Source organism: Vipera ursinii (genome assembly GCF_947247035.1).
Source record: "Vipera ursinii genome assembly, chromosome: 3".
NCBI lineage: Eukaryota > Metazoa > Chordata > Lepidosauria > Squamata > Viperidae > Vipera > Vipera ursinii.
Window position 1 is genome coordinate 132,966,759 of NC_139516.1, and position 12,938 is coordinate 132,979,696.

Here is a 12,938-nt window from a genome sequence, read left to right on the forward strand (position 1 = left end):
GTTATCTTTACTGCTCCCAGTTCGTTCAATGAGTTTGAGTTCATGAGCTGTGGAGCATTCCATTACCTGACAGCGCTGCTTCCAATGTCCAGGTCCTGGGCAGTAACTGCTCCTATAATGGTCCCAACTGGAGTATCTTCATATACCTCCATGGTGTAAAATGGTTTGCTGAAAACCGGAGGCTCATCCACATCTAGGACATTGATCTTCACGGTTGCCGTATCTTTGAATGGACCCACCGAATGAAAGCGATGGTCAAGATGGACATTTGAAGCCTCCACTTTGAAGGTGTATGCCTTTTTTGTTTCAAAATCCAGGGGCTGCAATGTAGACAGATGAATCAGATTAATTATACAACTCTCTAAGATCTTTTAACAGAATAAAAATGTTGCCTCTGTGCATAACTTCATTTAACTGAATATTGACTTTTGTTACTGTTTATTGTACTGTACAATAAACATTTTGATGGGGCTGAATGAAGACTTGGAGCACATTTTGCAATGTGTAACAAATCCTACTACAAAATAGAGGGTCCAGCTCTAGAGATTTTGTAAAAGAAACCAGGAAACATATTCGTTGTTATCTCTTTAAAGATTACACAGTTGGTTTCTTGGTGCTGCTTACTGATATACCTTCTTAAAAGAAACAAAAGCTGCTCCTATCTTTACAAGAAGGTAAGTGGATAAGGTTTTTGGCGTTTATTGACTCTCTTTGGTATATTCTTGACAAACACTGACACCTGGTGGTCAGTTGTATTAACAACATAATGCTGTTATCTTAAATTGCAAACATAAAAGTATGGGAAAGGATATCAGAAAATCTCTCAGTCTGAATCTTTTTCAATTAAGATGCAATAAAATAGATATTTTTATACTATAATAGATTATTTATTTGAAATAAATATTTATTTGCAATAAATTCAAACAATTCAAAAGGAACGTTAAAATCATTGATAAAACCGTACATCATTATGTTGCATAAAATATGCAAGACCCAATAAACAATAACACTATATGGTAAAAACAATAACACTATACAGTAAAAACAATAACACTGTAATGTAAAAACAATAACACTGTACAGTAAAAACAATAACACTGTAATGTAAAAACAATAACACTATATGGTAAAAACAATAACACTATACTGTAAAAACAAAAAACAAAGAGTACATAATGATAATAAATGTTTAAATCTATCACAAATTACAAATCACTAAAAGCTCTGGGAGAAAAAAAGTGCTATTATCTGGCACAGAAAAGACAGTGTAGATACAAATGGAGTCAAAGATACACATGCCAGGATAACGTTGCAGGATCCAATATGAGTCGGTCACCTGGACCAGAGTTTTAGTCTTTCAAGCTGTTGGACTCACGCTGGAGCCCATTCTCAGGGAAGTTTTTTTCTCTCCAGAATGCATGCACTGAGCTGCTCCATGTATATAGTATTTATGTGTGTGTGATTGTGGGTGGCTTTTAGTTGTTAATCGGGATGTTGATGGTGAGCTATTAAGTCATTGGTTGTTGTTTCCTAGTGCTGCTGCACCCTTGGCCCCTAAGTACCTGATAAGCTGGTGGTAAATCAGCACTCTTGTTGACTGACAAGGGGCCCATTTCCCAGGCTTCAATAATTTCCATGGCATTTTTTGTCCCTGCTCAGCCAAACATCTTAGTAGCTACAAAACTGAATGCATGTCTTTGTTCATTGCAATGCGAGGCTACCAATGAGTTTGGGTCTCCTTGTCTAACTGCTCACTCATGTTCTTGTCGTCTAGTGGTGAGCTTCCTCCCCATCTGTTCAACATGGTCACAGGGGCAAGCCATGCAGGGAATCCTGTAAATTACATTAGAACTTTCTTCCACCTCCAAGCAATCTTTGTAATGCATGGTTTGTCCTTTTATGGTAGCCTCTGGGTGGTGGCTGATGCCCACTTGCAGATCTTGGAAACTGCTTTCTACTGCTTCTGAAATGTTTTTGATGTATGGCAGAATATGCCATATAATTGGTCTTGGTCAATGAAGATAGCACCAAGATACTGATAACAGGGTACTATATACTAATTACGAAACATCCTTCTACAACATTTCATAGAGTTTTCTCTCTATCAGAGCCTCCTTCACTCTGTTTTGCAAACTAAATCCAATAGCAACTTTAGATCCCAAATACTCAGAACCAACATTCTTGATGTGGCTCATTATTTTTCTTTGGCCAATGGAGGCTTCTTGCCAAGAGCAATAATTGCAGTGTCAATTTAATTTGCAAAGCGTTGAGTTAAACCATGTGCTGATTACTATATCTTCAGCCTGCTCTAGAAGCAAGATGATTTATTTGTCTCAAATAGGGAGCCACTGAGAGCCAAAAAGAAAAGTCAGTATTTCAATATTATGCTAGACTACTAAATACCCAGAGTTTTGCATCATAACCTGACACACAAACAAGAACTAAAACTGCAAGCCTACATATTCAAAAAATACCACTATTTAGTAGGGCATAAAGCAGGGTAGCAGAATCCAATCTGAATCATTACTATGTCCATGTAAAATAACTAGTTTTCTGGTCAGTAAAGGAAGATGTATTTACCAGCTATGAGATGAAAAAGTGAAATTGATCTGTATCGGAAAAATAAAGCATCTATTAATATGTTAATGTTGATAAAGTGGTTCTAATTATGGTGAGACAGAACTAAACATAAAAACACACATTTATTTATTATTTATTTATTATTTAAATTTATATACCGCCCTATTCCTGTAGGACTCAGGGCGGTTTACAGGGAAGAATTAAAATACATAACATACAAAGTTAAAATTGATTAAAACTAAGATTAAATTAAGTCCCTGAATTTAAGCTAAAACCCCATTAATTAAATAATTAAAACCCCTCAGTCTGGGCCAGACAGCTCAAAAAACCAGGTTTTCAGGTCCCGGCGAAATGAGTGAAGGTCGGGGGCAGTCCTAAGCTCCGTGGGAAGTTGGTTCCAAAGGGCCGGCGCACAGAGAACGCCCCTCCCCTGGGAATAACCTGCCGGCATTCCTTAACCGGCAGTACCCTAAGAAGGCCCTCCCTGTGGGAGCGCACAGGACGATGGGAAGTTGATGCCGGCAGCAGGTGTTCCCTTAGATAGTCCGGACCCAAGCCATTTAGAGCTTTATAGGTCATTACCAGCACCTTGAATCTCACCCGGAGGGCAACCGGAAGCCAATGCAGCTCACGGAGAAGAGGTGTTACATGGGAGTATCGGGAGACTCCAATAACAACTCGCGCAGCTGCATTCTGCACCAGTTGAAGCCTCCGAGTGGTCCTCAAGGGCAGCCCCATGTAGAGAGTGTTGCAGTAGTCTAGCCAGGAGGTCACAAGCGCATGGGTGACTGTGCGTAGGGCATCTCGGTCCAGATAGGGCCGCAACTGGTATACCAGACAAAGCTGGGCAAAAGCCCCCCTGGTCACGGCTCCTATATGGTCTTCAAAATTGAGCCGTGAATCCAAGAGGATGCCCAAGTTGTGAGCCCTATCGATGGGGGGTAACACCTCACCCCCATCATTAGTGGTGGAACAACCTGGTTTATCCGAGATGCCGGTATGCACAGCCACTCAGTCTTGGCAGGATTGAGATGAAGCCTGTTTCTCCCCATCCAAACCCGAACCGCTTCCAGGCAACGGGACATCACGTCAAGTGCATCACTGGGTTGGTTCTGGGTGGAGAGAAAAACTTGGGTATCATCAGCGTACTGATGATACCCCACCCCAAAACCACGAATGAGCTCGCCCAGTGGTTTCATGTAGATGTTGAACAAGAGGGGAGAGAGAACCGACCCCTGAGGGACTCCACAAATGAGAGACCTCGGGGCGGACCTCTGCCCTCCCATCAACACTGACTGCGAGTGGCCCAGGAGGTAGGAGAAGAACCACCGTAAAACAGTGCCTCCCACTCTTAACCCCCTGAGATGCCGCAGTAGGATACCATGGCCGATGGTATCGAAAGCCGCTGAGAGATCTAAAAGGACTAGGACAGAGGAACATCCCCTGTCCTGAACCTGCCAGAAGTCATTCACCAGTGCGACCAATGCTGTCTCTGTGCTGTACCCAGGCCTGAAACCTGATTGATACGGGTCAAGATAATCAGTTTCCTCCAGGAACAGAGGAAGCTGATGCGCCACCACACTCTCAACAACCTTCGCCAAAAAGCGAAGGTTGGAGACTGGATGGTAGTTATTTAAAACAGCCAGGTCCAGGGCAGGCTTCTTGAGGAGGGGCCTCACCACCGCCTCCTTCAAGGCAGTGGGAAAGATACCCTCCTTCAAGGAAGCAGATATTACTGCCTGGAACCAGCCTCGTGTCTCCTCCCGAGCCGCATAGACCAGCCAGGAGGGGCACGGGTCCAGTAAACAGGTGGTGGAACTCAGTCTCCTCATGATCCTGTCCACGTCATCAGGAGAAACAGGTCGAACTCAGTCCAGATAACATGCTCAAGACCGCTTGATTCCTCCATGCCAGACTCTGCCCAGTCAGAGTCCAAACTGGTCCGTATCTGAGCGATTTTGTCCACTAGATGATGACTAAACTCCTCAGTCCATCCCTGTAAGGGTTCCTCCCTCATCTCACGATTAAGGAGAGAGCGAGTCACCCTAAACAGGGCAGCTGGGCGATTATCTGCGGATGCGATGAGGGCAGCGAAGTAATTAGACTTCACCGTCCTCATCACAGCGAGGTAAGACCTTGTGAAGGCTCTTAGTCGCAATCAGTCAGATTCAGACCGGGTGGACCTCCAACCACTCTCTAGACCCCATCTCCGATGCTTCATCTCCCGGAGCTCCACAGAAAACCATGGGGCCCAACGGGATCTGTGCCGAGTCTGGGGTCGCAAGGGTACAACACTGTCGAGTGCCTCGGTGGCCGCCCTTTCCCAGGCATCCACCAAGGCATCGACCGGGCTGTGAGTGAGGGAGATAGGTAAGGACCCAAGCACCATCTGGAACCATTGTGGGTCCATCAGGCGCCTGGGATGGATCCACCTGGTCGGTTCCACAGCCCGGCAGTGGGGGGTGGCACAATGGAAGACCAGCCGCAGGAGATAATGATTGGACCATGACAGGGGGATAAAAGTTGGTGAGCCCCCTCCCAAATCATCCAACCATTGTCCAGATAGAAAAATCAGGTCAAGGGTGTGACCTGCCCCATGAGTCGGACCCTGAATTACTTGGGTCAGGTCCATGGTCGTCATGGAAGCCATGAACTCCCGAGCTAACCCTGATGACTCTCCCAGGGAAGTCACCCAGAACTATAAGTCTGGGAAACTCCACCGCCAACCCTGAGAGGGTGTCGAGCAGCTCAGGCAGGGCCATTGCCACACAGCTGGGCGCCAGGTATGTTAGCAACAGGCCCAACTGAACCCGAGGGCCACATCTCATGAGAAGGGACTCACTCCCGCCTATCTGGACAACAGTGGTCTCCCGCGGACATAAGGTCTCCCGTATGAAGGCATTAAAAAAAACTACATAAAAATCACAAGAATTACAGTATATATACCCACATATACATAGGTACACATGTTTAAACATGCATGAATTCAAGAGCTAATATTTACTGAAACTAATTCTTCCACTTTTCAAATCATTTTCTTTCCACTTAAACTCAGGTGGAATCTGAATTATCCCACTTTGGAGCAAAAAAAAACCCAACCTACATATAAAATCACAGCTTAAGCTTTCATAACAGTTCAGGCTTCGAAGAAAGGACTAACAGAATGCTTCTGTAATTTTATTTTTTTAATAATACTGAAGAACACAACATAAGCAAAATGATTGACTAGACAGTTGTTATAAAGAAAGCAGAAACACAAAAATAAAGGGATATATTTATGTTCATTCATAGTCTTTGCACAGTAACAGGAAACAAAACAGTGCTGTCTACCATCTGTGAAGAGCTAAAGAGATTCTATATTTATCCACTGACTGGCATTGCCTGAACAGAATTAGGGAAGAATCCCTACACTGAATTAGCAATGCTGTTCAGCCTTAGTCTAAGAAAATATGCACTTGTACAGCTCTCTTTAATTTAAGCATGCAGTTAGTGACCCACCAATCAAAGGCTATAAATTTTGGTATTTGGGATTCCCACTCAATCTGCTTTCAGGAAGGAAAACATAAATGCAACCCTCTGAACATTTATGTTATATGAACTACCACGGGCCGGCAAACATATGGACAACTCCTTGTATTATTTCAATTCTTCTTCTATTCTGTCCCTAAGGTTTTGTCTGGGAAATGATAGCTTTAAAATTCATATTCACTAAATCGAAATGGGAAACATTAAAAGCAAATGTTCATAATTGTTTTGTACCTGTTTGCCCATAAGAACATAAGATTAAACCTGCTGAACTGGAACAAGGCCCATCTTAGATCAATATTTGTTTCTTACAGAGGCACATTGGATGTTTCTACATGCTTGCAAGCTGGAGAAATACTCTTAACCACTGTGTTCCTTTCAGTTTAGTTAGTAATTAAAAGCACATTACTTTCAACTTAGAATAGTCTTCAACCCAATGCCTCTTGATCAAAATTTATTCCATGGATTTATCTTCTTTTGAAAACATCCCTGTTAATAGCTATCACTGTTTAAATAATGCATAAGTACTATAAAGCCTTGGTGGAGCAGTGGGCTAATGCCTCCTTAAGTAACACCAGCTGCCTGCAATTATTGCAGGTTCGCATCCCACCAGGCTCAAGGTTGACTCAGCCTTCCATCCTTCCGAGGTAGGTAAAATGAGGACCCAGATTGTTGGGGGCAATTAAGCTGACTTTGTAATAATGCCGCTTGGGTGTGTGTGTGTGAAAGCCCTAATAAGCAGGCATATACATAGAATGAAGGCTACTGCTAAGCTTGTAAGCCGCCCTGAGTCTTCAGAGAAGGGCGGGATATAAATGGAATTAAAATAAAATAAAATAAAATAAATTGACTGCTTTGCTTTCAAATGCTTTCCAGATTGTTCTTACTATGGAATCTGTTTTCATAGCTGCCACATGAGGATACATTGATTTAATTATCTCAGCTACCAAACCCAGGCTGAGCTGTTAGTTGAGGAGTCTGATTCACCTACTGTATAATCTCTTGATCATTGAGTCAGAAGGAATTGAAAACGACCCCCTCTCTAATGGAGTGCACATCAGAAAACAAAACAAAACAAAAAAACAAAACAAAACGTCCTGCCTTTCAACTCTTTTTTTAAATGCATATGATCCATTCTATAAATTTAACAGTTCATTTGCAAAAATCTTGTGTTTCTTTTTCTTACTTATCAGCTCTCTCCCACGGCTCTTTTAATGACTGCTGGCACAGAGTGAGCTATTGAAAGTATTAACAGCATGCCAAACTCACAGAGCCCCCAAAGGAAATCAGGACAATCCTTTATGAATTTCTAGGGAAGACTGTTCCTCAGTTGTGGGGAAATCAACTAACTCTGCTATATTTTTCTTGCTGCCCAGACTTGATAAATAAAGACTGAGTAAGAGCAACATGGGATATGAAATGAAAGACACTCTTTCAGCCAGAATTCTTTGTGTTGGCTGCCTTATCCCATGTTGAAATGATGCAGAAATACTATACTTAAATTGACAGTTTTATTTTCAAATGTTTTTTTTCAAATTATAAACATGATTTTTTCTGTCCAATTTCCACGTGGTTAAAATAATGTCATAATGAGAAAGAGAAGAACCAACACAGTATGTCCCCTAGTATAATAGGGAACCTTATGAAATGTGCTTCTTTTTCAAGTCATCTGACAGATCATAATGGGAGACCATAAATAATTATCTCTGCTATGTCCAGTCCCAGGGTTTTAAAACTAAATAATGTTAATTTATTGATTTCGATTCCTATTAGTTGGTTTGAACAACATGCTACACCTTTCCTAGTATATTACAGAATGGATAAAAATGAACAATATTCTACGTAACTCTGCTTGTGAATTAGTGCGTCCCACTGGGTATACACAAGCCTGTCTCAGGGTAAATTCCATTATTGAAACATCCCAATATTCTTTCTTTTAACTGATTCAGTGAACGCTCTAGGCCAGACATGTCAAACTCGTGACGTCACTTGAGGTCACGCAACATATCGGGACTGTTTTGCCATTGCCGGCAATGGGGTGGGCGCAGCTTCCAGATGACGCATCCGGCCTGTGGGCCGACAGTTTGACACCTCTGCTCTAGGCTGTCTATCTATGATTTGGCTACTGGAATGAATCCAGCATCAATCAAAATCCTGCATGTTATTTTTAAGTTGATGTTTTTCAGTTGAATGTTTCCACTGACATTTCTTTCTTAATACATAATGGCCTTTGTACAAGCAGTAATCGCTTGAGATACTGCATTTGATGCTCTCCAGCATAATCAGATTTTAAAGTTGTCAGGGTTGAGAAACACTGAGCTACAGTAACAGAAATTAGAAAGCCTTTGCCCTTCCCTTCAAAGACTATCAAGGTGGACCACTTTATTGTAGTTTCTTTCTAAAGCCTTCTCCCCCCCCCAGACTTTGTGTTTTGCACATGATCTGCAAAGTTATCTCTGTGATTCTCTTTAGTATTTCTTATCAGCCTCTAAGGCTTATTCTTTCTGATGTTAGGATAGGAGAATCTGAGGCTCTGAAAACTATTCACTCCTTTCCTGAACAGCTACTATTCCTGCTACATTCAGCTGGTTTTATTTATTTCCAATAGATAGAAATAACAAAAGCATCCACAAACGTTTCTCCATTCATATTCCTAAACTTGTGGGCTGCAACTGACAGAACATCAAGTATTTTGAATTATTCCAAATTCGAATCTCCTAAATAAATAATAAAATTGCTCTGCTAGAGACCATACAAACACTTTTCAGCTATAATGCTAACATACTTGCTTAGTTTTATTTGGCTGCTATTTTTATACAAACCACTATGTGGCAGCAGAAGACATAAGATTATCAGCAAGGTACTAGACATTGTTAGGAAATAACAAGGTTGTAGCCTGTTCTTAAAGTGAAGGAGTTAGCGACTGCATTTTGAGATATAAGATGAACTACACGTATCTACTCTGCCCTTTCCCCATAAATTATGTGTTACAAAAGTAATTGGAAAAAAATTAGAAATAGAATCTAATACATATTCTTCCAGTCAACAAATTTATTATCATTTTCCCCTTAGGCAATACAAAAGGTTTTGACATGCATTGAAGCATACATTAATAACAAGTACTGGAATACATCTTATTTAACTTTACTGAAGTCATTAACCTGCCCAAGAGAATTGGTATTCAAATATTCAAAATATCCAAAACTAAATTGACAATGCCAAGATAGTTAAGGAAAGTACATACAGACAAAAAAAATGGCTAAAAGACAATCTGAAACCACATATACAAAAAGGTTACTCAGGCTACACATATACAACAAGAAAAAAATAAAATTAGCAATCTGGATAACATATACTGTACTTAGAATAGCAGTATAAAATACAAGTATTACAGAAATCCATATACACGTACACACACACATACACATGCATACACTCACATACACACACACAGTGTGTGTGTATGTGAAATACATAGGAAAGGAACAATAAAGGAAAAAGAAAAATGACTTCCAACTTTCTATGTTACAGATATGAATTAAAAACAAATCAAACTCTTACTTTAAGGCTAATGTAAGTCTATATTATTTCTATAATCCCATCAACTTCTAACAACACAAATCAACATTTAACTTTTTTCAGTTCTCCAGAGTTGTGGTGGCACAGTAAGACCCATGGTGGTGCATTGGTTAGTATTCTAAGCTAATTCTGCCGACTGTCAGCAGTTTGATTCTCACCGGCTCAAGGTTGATTCAGCCTTCCATCCTTACAAGATCAGTAACATGAGGATCCAGATTGTTGGGGGGCAATATGCTGACTCTGTAAACTGCTTAGAGAGGGCTGTAAAGCACTATGAAGCAGTATATGTCTTATATTATTATTGCTGTTCTCTCAAAAAAATCCAAAAGTTATTTCTAAATAGAAACAAAATCATTCAAGGTATTTTCTTTAAACAAAGTGGTCAATTTTGCCATCTCTGCCAATTCCATCAGCTTCACCATCTATTTGGTCCATTGTATGTATTTGAACATCTTTCTATCTTTGTGCATATAAAAATCTTGCTGATGTTATCACATACATAAGCAAATTTCCATAAGGTGTTTCCATTTGTTTATCATTAAATCTAAAAGAAAAGTCTTTGGTTTCAATTGTACGTTCACTTTTAAAATGTTATGGATCAAAATGCATATCTGCTCTCAACATTTTTTAGCTTTCTCATTTGTCCACCAGAGATAAAAAAAATACCTTTCTTCTGCAAATTCTCCCATTGGTTATATATATTATATCCATTCATATTATTTAATTTAACAGCTAGAGGAGATTAGTTACAAGACAGTACTGATGATCTGAATTGAATTGCTACTTGATTTTGTGAATCTGGCTTCAGATAGACTTTGCTGGTGACAAATACTAAATTGCTAATAGCTAAGGATTAGATGAAGATTAAAACAACAACAACAACAACACTGAGATCAAAAGAGAAATTCCAAGCAGATTTCATGGAAAACTAGAAGCTGACTAAGGACTCACTCATGCACATGGAAATATAATGGCTGACTAATGTGCAAGCATAAGCAGGAGTGGATGAACCATATCTGATGAAATATTGTCAGTAGAAAATGTAACGTTTTCAATCTTTTCTTCCCCAGTGGAGAGATGAATATTGCAGCTATGTGGGGGCAGCATAGGAAAGGTGTTTAATATCAGTGCCTTTCTTCATCTTGTGGGAAGAATCCAGAGAAAGAAATATTTTAGGAAATATTAAAAAGGCAGAATATATTTCCCCAAAGAATAATGGACAAGTTCTAAAAAAAAAAAAAAAAAGAAACCAGCCCCAGCTCTTCTCCAAGCAGAAACTAGGCAGAGGGCAGCTTTTAGAAATGCAGATGGAATAATCCATTCAGTAAGGTTGGAGTCAGGAAGCTATTAGGAAGACAAAGACACCTAAAATCTACATACCCCCACTCAAATTCTAAGGACAGGAGACATAATAGGATTAACCCACCAGTACCAAAAGGGCACACTCAGACTCAGGTCAAAGTACATGACTCAGGAAATGCAAAGCCTCAAACAGGAACAGGAAACAACCTCAAGAGCCCCAGAAGGTATAAAAACCCACCACTCCCTGCTACATGTGGTCAGTTTTTCCAGAGCCATCTTTCTGTCTGGCTCTCCTCTTCAATAAACTACAACCTTCTTTCTAAAGCAGTCTTCTTTTTGTTTATTCCAGCTTGGAATGGACCCTGATGAAGATTTTTCTCTCAACAATCTAAACCCTCACATTTACTTTTATAAACTACCTCCAAATGAGCCCCAGGGTGCAATTATTTTTCACAGATTTACAGAGAACTGAAAGTTTATTTAAGTTGCTGCACAACTAAGCCAACTATGTAGCAATAATTCAGATTAGCCTTAGATTTTGGTTATGCATGGGTTCAGCTGCCTGAATTTATGCTACAACAAGCTGCAATTAGAAAAATCTGCTTCTGAAGGTTTCAGACATATAAAATCTAATGCCCCTAATATTTTTTTATTTCATTTTCTTGTTCTGATAAACTTGAGTTTGCAGCTTCAAAATGTTTTGATTGTAAAGGAAAAGGTTTGTGATATGATGCTATAGTAGGATCACATCATTCAGTACTTCAGCATAACTAGCAAGTCTTTAAAAATATAAATGCTCTTTGTGCAATGAAAGAAACAAAGAAACAGAGCAAAAATCCCCAAACAAAACATTTGCTGACTAAATTTAGATTGTATAACAAGCCTTAGTTATGGTCTTCCATTTCATTTGAACTGGGTCAATCTCTATCTAAAGAAGCCAGGATTTGAAACCATGATTTGAAGTACCATTTGATAGCCTGACATTTTCAGAAGAGTACAAGCATACTTACCCATCTTGAATGAAATTACAAAGTGCTGTGAATCAGTTTTCATGCCAAACTTTAAAAAAGTTTGCTCTTGGACAAAAATCATAATTATGACTAAATATGAACATGTAAAGCATACTTCGGGGTCATTTCTGATCCAGTCACATATGCCGGTAAGTCCGATGTCTTATCAGTTTATCTGAGTATATTAAATTGAGACAGACAGTTATCCTGTATCTTTGCTAAATACCTTTTTCAGTTTGATGATTCCTTCTTGTGTGTTCTCATCTGTGCTAATGTCAAATAAGTTTCCCCCGTCTCCTGGAACAATGGTATATTCAATTTCAGCATTTTTCCCAAAATCAGGATCCACTGCTCTGATTCTTCCAACAGCTGAACCAACAAGAGATGACTCTGGTACTTTCAGGTGGAAGATACCTAAGATGAAGTGACAATTTAATCATCTGTTGACCATTTATAAAGGATTTATCAGAAAACAAATGCATCCTACATTATCATTATCAACACAGCATACTATGTGAATGGACTATATAATTCTTATATTAACACAGATAGAAATCTTCCTCTTTATATGAGAGCTAGCAAATCTCAAATTCTTACACAAAACATTACCACACTACCATATGCCAATGTCACACATTCTGAGAACAGAAATCTTCTTCAATTAGCAATAAGTAGAGATAAACATTAAGGTCTCTCTCTCTCTCTCTCTCTCTCTCTCTCTCTCTCTCTCTCTCTCTCTCTCTCTCTCTCTCTCTCTCTCTTATGCATATATGGTAATGTGTTTTCCTCCCATCCTTGAGTTGAGAGAAAAGAATGCCAGCTTTCTTTTCAAATGCAGGAGCCATGTGTTGCACATACCGTAACATGGGATAGTTTCCAGGCAGCACCAGCAGAATCCCTATTGTCTTTCCCCCTCCCAATCAGGACCATCTGCCCATGGGA

The 12,938-nt window shown here is 39.8% G+C and overlaps 1 protein-coding gene across 2 annotated transcripts in view; it reads right to left on the bottom strand.

The window, feature by feature from the left end:
* CDH12 (cadherin 12) overlaps nt 1–12,938 on the bottom strand; it is a gene marked incomplete at its 3' end in the record, with an annotated part of 168,137 nt that overhangs the window by 21,402 nt on the left and 133,797 nt on the right. For both annotated transcript variants that reach the window (XM_083358386.1, XM_083358385.1), the window contains 2 exons: nt 12,223–12,410; nt 67–320 (listed from right to left, as the gene is read on the bottom strand). In XM_083358386.1, the coding sequence (XP_083214512.1) occupies nt 67–320; nt 12,223–12,410 (442 nt within the window). The remainder of the gene's footprint in view (nt 1–66; nt 321–12,222; nt 12,411–12,938) is intronic.